Here is a 12,406-nt window from a genome sequence, read left to right as displayed (position 1 = left end):
TATCAGCATCACTAGCAGTTTAAAAAGTCTTGGAAAATAATAAAGGTATTTGCCTCACACCAAAGACGTGTGGGCAGCAGGCAATCCTCTCTGGGGAGAGCACACCACACATTAGGCTCTACCAACAAGAACCGCCTCTCCTGGTATGTCCCACAGAAGAACTTACGGTCTGCAAATAAAAATATCCTGAAGATCCCAGGCCTCAGAGAGGTTAGGCTGGCCTCAACTAGAGCCAGGGCCTTCTCGGCCGCAGCTCCAATCTGGTGGAACGCTCTGTCACAAGAGACTAGGGCCCTGCAGGACCTGACATCTTTCCGCAGGGCCTGTAAGACAGAGCTGTCAGGGCGCAGCCTGACCCCCTCCTCTGGCAATCTGCACAGAATCTTGCTTAATGGTTGCCATCAATTTGATTTTAATTAATTTTTATAATGAAAGGTTTTTAGAATGTTGGATTATTTTGATTGTTATTAGCCGCCCTGAGCCCAGCTTTGGCTGGGGAGGGTGGGGTATAAATAAAATTTATTATTATTATTATTATTATTATTATTATTATTATTATTATTAAATCTGTCTCTTACTATCAAGTCATCTGCTAGAATTCAATATGTTTCCATCAGTCAATTACTTTAATCTTGATCTTGATTATTAAATTTTACATAATATTCCCTTTCTTTTTGAATGCAGGGAGTGAGTTTTCCGGAAGTCCATATAGCCATCCACAGTATTCCACATACAATGATTCCTGGAGATTTCCCAATCCTGGATTGCTAGGTAAGTTTCCCCCATTGCAACTGGACCATCAGCAGCATAGTTCAAAAGGCAAGTGGGGGCAAGCATGGGACTGCCATACTGGCTATAACTGGGAAAGATGAGTAGTGATGGGGATGGATGAATCAACCATTTTCACTTTCTCTTAGCTTTTCATGTTTCTATTCTAAAGTGCAGTCTCCACATTTCTCCATCAGTTTGTGTGTTGTTGGTTTCTTTTTTAAAAAACAACAACAACAAAGTTATGAGAATTTGTCAGCATTTAGTGTTTATGTCTCCCAATGTGGAAATTTTTGCATGCAGTTTTTCCTAATATGTTTTGTATGTTAGTTTCATTAATGTATTTTTTTTGCGCACTTCAGTATATGGACTTTTGTATGTACATTATTTGATTGCAGGGATGTTTCACAAATTTTGGAGAAGTGTGAATTCTGAAAGATAGATATGTTTCAGTTTGTGTATTGTTGCAGGAAGTGCACAAAAGGTGAATGGAACCAGATTTCTCCCCCATCTCTAGGGAAGTTGACATCTATACACTTGCTATGCACCAAAAGAGGCTAACACCAGTGGAGTTACTAAACCAAAAGACAGTGCAGCCCCCTCTAGCCTAAAGAATGTATAGCTTACTTTGAACTATATCATATAAATTATCGTCACCAAGAAAAGAAAGAGCATGGAAATATGCCAGATTTTAGCTTGACAATGAACAATTTATTACTTATGCTTCCAAAGGCACGGTGCAAATGCAGTACAGCACATGCAGTACTACACATTATATGCCATTATCTTTGAAGCATATAAGGCCACTTTCTGGAATGACTTTTCTATAGCTTCACATCCTTTCATTATCTGTTCTGAGTAGCAATCTGTAAACTCACAGCACATTCCAAAGTAAGTTTAAACTTTACTCAGAAGCCTTTCTGATTTCCATGGGATTTAGTTTTAAGGAATTCTGTTTAAAATGGAAAGGTGTATATTTACTATAACTCTGTAGAAGATGGAGGTTATTTTAGTTATGGTTTGCTGTGGTAAGCTTGCTTCACAACCCATGGTTAATTAAGATTAACTACAATATGTTTACCTTCGAACTTAAGAACAAGTTGTAGTTAATTTAAAATGAAAGAGCAATAGCTTTTTAACCCCTCCTTGCAGCCAAAATGGAGAAGGGTAGAGCATGAGAGCCCAAGTCTTCCTGCAGGTTGTCTTTGTAACACTGGTTATGCACAAATTCAGCCACATTTATTTTGGAGTTAAAGGCAGTTTCAGAGTGCCACACTGGTCATGGTGTGTAAGTTAAGGGGAATGTAAATGGAGCAGTTAAAGTGCATAACAACTGGCCATTGTGCACACTCACTAGGCCTCATTGAAAATTTGCACATAATTCTTCTATGAAGTGGGAATTATGCACATTTCCCTGTCAAGAGACATAATTTCCAAGAGAACTTTGGAAATGTGCAAGTGACTGAAATTTGTATAATCTCTGAATTTTGTACATTTCCTGGGCAATATGCACAATCTCCAGTCTGCATACAGAGTTTCCAAGAAACATGCATTTTTTTTCTATTTCATGTTCAGAAGTGTACAATCTCTGTTCCCAGGATGCCTGTAGCCCAATGCCTATTCTTACATGGCCCACAACACACCCTTCCACTGAGCAGCAAAGAGGTTTAAGGGGGGGCTCCAGCTAAATATTAACTTTTTCTGCAGGCCAGCCCCCTTTTCATCATTTTCAGCTGTTCCTCAGCTTGCTGAGCAGCACAAGGGGTGTTGCAGGGAGATGAAATTTTTAAATCTTCTCTCCCATTTCCCATTTCCACCACACAGATGGAAATTATCCCCATGCTGCTATTAAGGAAGGGGAAATGCTTAATAGCACCATGGAGTCAATCACCATGAGAATCACAGAGGAGGGAAGATTTAAACATTTAGGAAGGGCTTAAGGGAAACCTAGCTGGGAGAGAAAGAGTATAAAGTACAAAATTCAGTTGTTAAATGCACAGTTCCCAAGGGCTGTTGGAGATTATGTATATTTACTGGGAAATGTGTATGGAAGGATTATGTGCACTTCCTGACCTTTATATACCAGCTTGATCACTGAAATCATCTGCAGAAACATCATTGGTTGGTAAAGCTCATTTGATAACAAGAAACTAAACCTTTCATGTCGTTGGTCCAGTATTGTAGAACACTTTGCCAATAGAAATTGAGCCAGTGCCTCCTGGTTCAACTTTCAAAAGACCCGCTGAAAACTTTTATGTACCATCAGGTTTATGCAGACAATGATGAATGCATACTGCATATTTTTAGAATAGCTAGATGGTTTCTCATTTTAACATTTTTATGTGGTTTTTATTGTGTGGTGTTATAACTGTTGTAAACCACTCTAATACTTTTTATGAATAAACCACTCTGATACTTTTTATGAATAGTGGTAAAAAATTATATATACATTCGTACCTTGGATCCCGAATGCCCAGAAACTCTGACGTTTTGGCTCCCAAGCGCCGCAAACCCAGAAGTGATTGTTCCGGTTTATGAAGGTTCTTTTGGAACCCGAACGTCCAATGGGGCTTCCGCGGCTTTCGATTGGCTGCAGGAGCTTCCTGCAGCCAATCAGAAGCCATGCTTTGGTTTCCAAACATTTTGGAAGTTGAACGGACTTCTGGAATGGATTCCGTTTGACTTCCAAGGTAGGACTGGGGAGAGAGAGAGAGAGAGAGAGAGAGAGATTCTCACATTCATTAGCTGGTTATTATGAACATTAACCACTCAACTTACATTCCCTTAACATATATATTTGCTCCACTTTCATCTCTGCTAAATAATGTGAAACTCTGGAAAACCTGTTTAACAGCAGAAGAAATGTGTCCAGCAGGAAACCCAAACTTTTCATAAGCCCATTTGAACTCCCTTAAGAACCATTGGCAGTAATCAGTTTTTGCTGCGTGCTATGCTTTATAGTGTTTGTTTTCAGTTTTTAAATTGCAAAATGCTGAAGGGAGAATAATAAGGTATATGAATCCATATACCTGGAATAAAGTTATTTCTCCATATTAAGATCCAAATATATTTGTGCCACATAGTCTTCAGTTTTTATGAAACTGCTTATAAAAGAAAGCAGTTTAGCTTCTTAAAAAACAACAACACCTTTCTTCCAGGGTCTCCCCTACCTTCCTCAATCTCTTGCCTGATCATTTTGATTTCCCTTACAAATGTGCAGTCCAGTGTATGCATGGCATATTTCAGCAACATACTTTTGCAGTTAGGCAGAATCCCATTGGCTCTGGAAAATCTCCTGGCAGGCCCTTGGCTTCTGCTATAGCAAATCCCTGAGTAGCATATCCACTCCCTCACTTTAATAAGGAGGATAAGCAACATCCATTTTATACTACTGTCAAAGTCTGGCCCACCCTGACCTTACATGTGTGTAGCACATGGTGATTAGAATTCTCCTGCATAATCTATGCGGATGAGGTAAGTAAAATACCAATTAATTGTCACCTCTCTAGCAGAGAGATATTGTGCCTTAGAGACTTCCAGATTTATGGATGTCAAGGTTGTTATGTGCGACCTCTAGCAGAGAAATAATTTTGAATTTTTGTCATTTTTTAAAATTCAGATTCTTTGTTTTAAGTAATTGAGTCCCTAAGTAATTGAGCCACCTAAGCTCTACCCATCACATTCCTTGCCCTTAAATCCTTTGGGAGTAATTGATGGCTATAGCATTCTGTGTCGCACTGCTTTTTACATTACAAAATTGCCATTTACTATGCTAGAGCTAAGGGTCTTTTTGTTGCTTACGGCCCAAATGGGAAGCTGTTTCCTATTACCGTTTCGTTACTCTACTCAATGCTAGTTTCAAACCTCTGTATGAAAGCCATAATCCCATGTAGAGTGGATTGAAGTGTCAACTGCGAGGTTAAAAAAGCCATGGAGGGCAGCTCTTAGGGCTGGTTCTCACACACATGTACATAATTTGACGTCTCATTACTTGGCTATTTAGCACTTGGGAACCAATGGCAAACACCTGGTCTATATGTATAGCACAGTTGAAGTGGTATGGTCTTGAGAATGGGTTGTGCCACTTTAGACTACAGTTTGAGAGGATGCTTTGAAAAACAATACAGTGGTACCTCAGGTTAAGTACTTAATTCATTCCGGAGGTCCATACTTAACCTGAAACTGTTCTTAACCTGAAGCACCACTTTAGCTAATGGGGCCTCCTGCTGCTGCCGCGCCACCAGAGCCCGATTTCTGTTCTCATCCTGAAGCAAAGTTCTTAACCAGAAGCACTATTTCTGGGTTAGCCGAGTCTGTAACCTGAAGCATATGTAACCTGAGGTACCACTGTATAACTCCCTGTAAGTAAAAAGCTAGCATATCACAGACAGGCCATAGTTCCCTGCAATGCCAAACCATCCAACCAGTAATCACTGCCAGGGCTCTTCAACATTCCCTACATATTGCTGAAGACTCTCTCCCTGCTGCTGTATATTTTATTCATATGTTCAGCGATAGTCTGCCCTGCACTGCCTGCTGAAGGTTTGTAACTAAACTGATCATAACAAGATTCTTTTTTAAAAAAGAAACCTAATAATGTTGAACAGAATACTTAATCACAAAATTAATCTGGTTGTACCTATAGATAGCTTAAAGTTCAAGCTAACTCAAACACTTTCAGCAATATTTATTATCTGCTAGACGGTTATGGGGAGGGGCATTTTGCATCTGAGTGCCTTCCTTTCTGTACATTACCTTCTAGAGGCCTCTGGAAGGACTGAAACTTGAAGATCTCTAGCGAATGCTTGTTTACTGCCCACAAACAAAATGCTGCCCCCTGTGTCTCCCCAAAAGGCAATAGAGGGGTGAAATGAGAATAGTTATTTGACGGGGGAGTGGGGGTGGTCAGAACAAATTAGCACTGCTGGAGGGTAAATATGCAGGCTAGAGATGCTGAGAAGGTAAAAGGTTGGCCATGTGTGGCTGTAGCTGCTGTTAAAACTAATAACTGCTACAGCAATGGTGACTTGTGACTATGTGGAAGCCTTATTTATTTAGGACTCTTGCATAAACTATGTCAAGGTTGCATTGAAAGCGTGTTCTTGGCTGGCTGGTAGAGCCAGTGCAATGCCACAGGACTTGGTGTTCTGTCAGTTGCCCCACATGGCAAATGCTTGCCAGCACATCAGCACATAGCACGGTGTTATAAGATTGTTAGTAAGGCCTTTGTAATGACCTCCATAAAATATCACCCCTTTCTGATTTGTACTATTTAAATTATACAAAAATCACTGGTTCTTGATACAATTTGAGGTTGATAACATTATTTTAATATAATGGATTCGAATGCTGAAGCTGAACTGCAAGGCTTGTTTACTGTGTGTTTGCAGCTCTTTGTGTTTCCATTTAATTTGCCTAGTCCACATAACATCACCCTCAAACAACACAAATCCCAAACCTTGCTCTGCTGCTCTCCTTTCCATGTCCAGTACTTCCTCAATGTTTTTTTCCTGGCTGTTCTTGTAATACTTTCTGGCTCACTCCTGAATGGAGGAGCATAGCCTTGTTGTTGTTTTTTCTTCTCATCCCACGCATTTGCACAAAACCAGAACCCTGCACAAGTAAACCACATTTAAAAATAATAACCAGATATTGGGCAGCAAACTGAAAATGGTGCTTTTCATTTCTTTTTTCGCTGTGCTAAAGATTTATGGCATGCTCCTGAAAGAAGTGTAGTCCCATTTATACATATTTCTTTTAATCCTTCAGATTTGCACAACACCAGAAAAGTGCAAAGGCAAACTACATTCTCTCTCTCTCTCTCTCTCTCCTGATCTGTTAAGTTTGCACAAAACCAAAAAACTGTGGATGTGTGTGCTGAGAATTTATAATTGCCTAAATGTATGCTTTTGCTCATTTCCCAAAACAAAACAAAACAAAGGTACACACTTATCTATTTGTGCACATGCCCTGTTGGTACTAAATTGGCATAACAGAATTAACAATTTAGAAGGAGGAACCTTGACCAAAGGGAAGACCCTACTGGTATGAACAGGAAAGACTGAAGTTGCACCTCATAAACTAATTCCAATAAATCTGGGTATGGACTAATCCAGTATCATTCTAATGGGGGAAAAGTGGGTTAACAGCTAAATAATGCTCAAATGTGGATAAGGCCTTAGATGCCTGCCTTCAAATCCCTACATTTAGTGCAAGCTCATTGACAGCACAGTCCCAGTTATGTCTACCCACAAATAAGTCTCATTGTGGGTTACTCATGGGCATATAAATATAGAATTGCAGACTGAATAGACTTTGGCAGGTCACTATTTTTCAGACATATTATAGGGTTGAGAAAATAGAAGAGATAACCTACATTGGTGATCATGATCTTGTTGGGGAAACAGTGTTGTACAAATGGGACAGACCAATATTGTTCACTTAATTTCTGTTCTGAACAATGGGTCCCAAAATATTGCTCTTTGTGCTTTGCATGGATAATTTTCATTTCTAATTCCTCCCACAATAGGAGGTTGTAAAATGAACAAGATATAATTTAAATATTACAAACACACACACACACACACTATGCCCAGCCAAAAATTTCATTCCCCCCCCCCACCTGAACATTTTATCAATTATCTTTCAGTTATAGGACATTTCATGAAAACAACAAATAATTTTTTTGAAGGACAAATGCTACCCTTAATTTAGAATTTTATATTTTACATAGCCTTCCCACTTATCTGTGATAAAGCTGAACTCAACCAGTGCAGACACATCCCTCCCTTCCCCACCAATTATTTTAATACATAGACCAGAAATGCTTTAATATGTTTTTTGTCTTCGAGTAACTTTTCTAATGAGTGTGATAGATTCCCATAGCATTGTTTACTCCCCAGCCTGTTCTTCTGAATGCCATACTTGAGGGCTACAGCAAGCAAAAGATGGATCAAACTGAAGCAATCTAATCAGACTTCTGATATGTATTTCCTTACTTCACTATTTGGAATGTCATCTGATAAGCACATCAGTTATAAGAACATCTAAAGATGACATAAATCATGTTGCTGATGTCAGTAATCTCAGCATAATACTATTTGTACTATGCAGGGCCTGACTGCAACCCATCACTGTGGTATATGAGCGCCTTCCTGTGGCTTCTTAAATGACCTGACTGGCACCTGCCATGTGTCATAACTCACAGGCTCATTCATTTCAGATTCTAGTAAGAAAATGCTCAATTGTGTTGCTGAAGCCTAAGGGGTTTTAAACTAACTTTGCTTGAAGCAATCAGGCCTGCTAATTCAAGCCTAGGAATTTGAATTTAGCCTTGAATTATGCATACGCATTTACTAAAATCGTACTTTTATTTTAACCACATTTCCCCCTCTGTATTTTGCTTCCACTGCATACTCTCTTCTTTGTGTAGTCTATGTTATTTTCAAGCAAGGTCTTGAATTATTTTCTACATTTGTACAGCACCAGACACACCTAGTACTGCAGAAGCAATGATTAGATCTTATTGCCTGACTTTATTGGTTTTTAATGTCCAGCTTTACTAACTTGACACAGCTATGAATTTAGAAATATTTGAGAAAACTATGTATGGCATACAAGCACTGAAATAATAATGGCTGCCTTGGTTTTTATGAACTCTCTCTCTCTCTCTCTCTCTCTCTCACACACACACACACACACACATATACACACATACCCCAAGAGGTTTCAGTCACTGAAGCCTAGCGAGCTTGCGTGTTTAAAGTCTACTTAATACAAACATGCTAAAAGTGGATAATAGCAACACAGTCTAATGAAGAAAAATGATTCAATTTCATGCTGGTTTGTTGTAATAACTTCTTTACCATTTTCACTCATTACTTTCGACTTGATGTTGATCATGGCAGATCTTGTTTGATGCACTGTTCTCTCTTCTGAACTGATGTGATTTGTGCACATTGTGAAATGTAAGTGAGCCTGACAGGGCTCCCTTTTGGCTACACCTGAGCTATATATATAGCTGTTGTTACAGAGGACGGGGTCACAAGATTGACAATATTGGCATGGCTTCATATGAGGTGAAAAGGTTTGAAACCAGTCAATTAGGATTAGAATCAGTACTTCTATGGGTTTCTATAAAAGGATTAGAGAACAAGTATGAGCCAGAAATGACTGTGTCAAGAAATAAATTGATGATAATATGAATTAAAGGGAAAAATGACAGAAGAATGGACAAGTTTATTCTAGAGGAGAGTGTAATGACAGGGTGAAAGAGTGAATGTTTTGCAATGTGAAGTTTTCATTTTTCAGTTTAAATGCAGGCCTTTTTGATTTCACTACAGAAATGTGAATAGGAGGGAAAAGTCAAACCCTGGAGATATATAAAACGCTGTCAGGGAGCGGCGGAGAAAAATTATATTTTAATAGTCTGATTATGTTAAAAATATCACATGTAAGAAATGAGACAGAAGGTCAAATTTGGAAAATAAGGAAAAATTGTGGCCTATAGAATCATTTTCATCCGAAGGCAGTTGTTCTTATACTGTTTTCCTAGTCTTTACTCATTTTATTTTTTTCAAATGTCAGTTGCTAAAAAACCTCTGATCCTGACTGAGACCAACTGCTGTGTCAAAATAAAGTTCAAACAAATATTTCTGGGTGTGGAAGCTGATAGAGGCAAGCACAGAGGCAAACAGGGGATAGTTCTGTTCAAGTGAATATGACTATGGCTACATGCTTCTGATAGTTATTTTACTCATGTGCACTTAATCTCTCATCAGTTGATGCCTCCCAGCTGAATGCATCAACTGTGTCTCATTGAAATATATTATGTATGCAAAACTGGGCGATCTGAAAATTATATTTGTGATAGTTAATACAGAATAGTTCATTCACACATATTGTTAACTTGAGTATCAAACAAGATAGAGTACATGAACCCTGATACTAGATACAGATAACCACACGCCTAAAATGTTATATTCTCTCCTTCCCGTCCCACCTGGATCTATTTTCCAGTGGATGCTGGTCCATTCGAGTGAACGGAGCATTGTCCCGCCAACCCCAGTCTGCAGCCAGCCAGTCCCCACCTGCCACCTGCGTTTCCAGTCCCCATGAGCACTAACCACCACTGCTTTTGTCCACTGACATACCTGCAGAGGTGGGAAAGCAGTTGTGGTCCTTGGAGACTGATGGATTTGTTTTACATTTTAAAGATAAAAATTACTCACATTTCTTCTGACCCCTGTTTTACCAGCCAGAGAGGGATGTAGCTAGGGTCCCATTTAATCATGTTGCCTTGGATAGATTTCAGCAGCAGATAAATCTGCACAGCCTGATGACATGCAAAACAATTCTTGGAGATTTGAGAACTACAACCTGTCCTAGAGAACCCTATAGGCCCTTTGTGGTTATTTTAAAAATTAATCTGTCAGGATAGAACTCACCACATGAACCTCAGAAGCAGTTAATGCTTTTTTGAGTGTAGTGCCCACTACCCTCAAAGAGGAAGCAGTTAGAGTCAGTGGTGGTCTGCTGGGCAGTGGCACTCACCTGCCTTCCTGCTGCTTGTGTTGCTACTCCAGGAGGTAGAGGGGAAGGGGCAAAGTGGCAGTGTAGTCGATGCAGTGCAAACACACCGGTGGAAGCACTGAATTGGTTCCACCAAAGTACTTGCACACCACCTCCCCACCCCATTCAATTTCCTGATAAGAAGCAGTGACACAGGCTACAGGTCAGGTGAGCCATATCCTGCTGACTGCTCCTGGTTAGACCCATGTTTAAAAAGCAAACAAATTTTGGACAACTATTGGCCAGTGTCTGGTTTCTGATCTGGTAGAGTAACCACCTTGTTGACCTGGTGGATACGTTACCTTGGAAATGGGTGTGGGTTGTGTGGCTCTGTTTAGTTCTCCTCTAAAGACCTGGCTGTTTGGATCCATTTTGAAACGATTAATTAAAGACTGGTCTGGGCTTTTAACTTAACGGCTGCTATTTTTAATTTTTTTTAAAAGACTGAATTGTTATTGTTAAATTTGTATTTTATACTTTTGAGAGTACAGCACCTTGAGAGTGCTGTATGACCTGAAAGGCCATGTAAAAATACTTCAAACAAACAAAAAGATTAAGGTGGGGTCAAAACCATAAGGTTCAAAGTATGGTGCTTAAAAAAAACCTATGAAATATAATGTTGCATAGGCTTCTGCAACAGGAACCTTATTGCTTTTGTAGCAGCACATTCTGCAGTAAGTGTATTGCTGCATTGGTTTCTGAGGTTTCATCCAGGGAAACCTCAGAACGTTCTCAATGAGCACAGATCAGTTTATTACAGATATTCTCAAGGAATGCTTGGAAAGACGTTACTTATTTACTCTTGCCCCTACTGTGGCAAGCATGCCGTCTGATGAAAGGTCTTTCCTGTTTTGAAATATGTGCCAATTGCCTCCCCTTAAGTATTATATAGAAAGTCTTTTTCATCAGTGCCGTGCAACGGTGCCTCTAGTCTCCTTTCACAAGCTCATCTGTTTGAAATATTGGTCCCTTACACATGTCTTGAACTTTGTGACTTCTCCATGATGTCTGTCACTATAGTATTGATTTCTCCCTGTTTCTCCTCCTTTAAAACTGTCAGTAGAGTCCTCTACAATAGGGAAGGTTTGCTGGTTAGCAATTTCATTGCTTTTACAGTATGGAGAAGATGTATATGTTTTGATTTGAAAACAGGCTTCTGAGAAAGTTTGAGTCATTTTAAAAAAAAGAATGTGGAACACACATTCACACACTATTATCATGCTCTCTAGAACATCTTTCGCTTCTGTTGTGAGAGATTTATTAAGCTGCCAGATCTAACTCCCATGTTTATTGTCTGCTTCTTATGGACAATTTATTGTTCAGAAAAAAGCATGGGATATAGGCGTCCCAGGATGGTGTATTTTGAATTCACTTTCATGCAAAAATCTCATTGCATTTGGAAAGCTAGTGCATTGGGGCAGGCTTTCTATCAAGTACTTTCTAAGCAAAGGTACCCTCTTTTAGTTCGCATTCTTGTGCTGTTTACTTGTTTTTGTTCTTCAGGGTATTTCTGTATGATTCACTGTTACCCTGATCTTATGAATCTGTACCAGGCTATTGGAACTTGTTTGTTTTCTGTTTGACCGTGGCCTAGTTCAGATATCATGCAAGGCAAAACCAGGGTTTAAAAGGAATGTGTGAGTGTGTGGGCTCCTGGTGAGGCAATCACATATGCTTTGCTCATTTTGCTGCTGCACCATGCTGAACAATGCCATTGCTTAACACATTCCGAAACTGAAACTCTGTAAGGGGTGGACTCTTACTTAAGAACAAATAAATAACCAAGGCCTGCTGATGCATGCCTTCATCACAAAAAGCAGGCACAAACTAGGGATGGGGCAGCTGTTAAGCCGAATCTGCTGTCCCTTAAGCCCAATGATCTACCTTGGAGCTTCTCAGTGTAACCTGAAATGCAGTCACAGACAGAAGGCAATGCCCAGACAAAAAGCACAGCCTGAGGGAACTGGCCAGGAGCCCATTTGACCAAAAAGCCCCCTAAAATTCTAGCAGCATTGCATCTTGTTTTTTTATTCTTCAATCAAACTAAATAAACTAAAACTTTTTTTCA

At 39.5% G+C, this 12,406-nt stretch overlaps 1 protein-coding gene and 1 long non-coding RNA gene across 7 annotated transcripts in view; one reads left to right on the top strand and one right to left on the bottom strand.

Annotated features, from left to right (window-relative positions):
* Positions 1 to 12,406, top strand: part of PAX5 (paired box 5) — a 251,538-nt gene that overhangs the window by 237,754 nt on the left and 1,378 nt on the right. For all 5 annotated transcript variants that reach the window (XM_083420377.1, XM_083420378.1, XM_083420376.1 and 2 more), the window contains one exon: positions 685 to 771. In XM_083420377.1, the coding sequence (XP_083276503.1) occupies positions 685 to 771 (87 nt within the window). The remainder of the gene's footprint in view (positions 1 to 684; positions 772 to 12,406) is intronic.
* LOC310667911 overlaps positions 8,612 to 12,406 on the bottom strand; it is a 101,759-nt gene continuing 97,964 nt past the window's right edge. For both annotated transcript variants that reach the window (XR_014506402.1, XR_014506403.1), the window contains one exon: positions 8,612 to 9,104. This is a non-coding gene — a long non-coding RNA (uncharacterized lncRNA). The remainder of the gene's footprint in view (positions 9,105 to 12,406) is intronic.

The sequence above is a fragment of the Podarcis tiliguerta genome (assembly GCF_965153285.1).
Source record: "Podarcis tiliguerta genome assembly, chromosome: 17".
Lineage (NCBI taxonomy): Eukaryota > Metazoa > Chordata > Lepidosauria > Squamata > Lacertidae > Podarcis > Podarcis tiliguerta.
The sequence above is the reverse complement of the archived record's forward strand: the minus strand, read 5'-3'. Positions and strand labels throughout refer to the sequence as shown.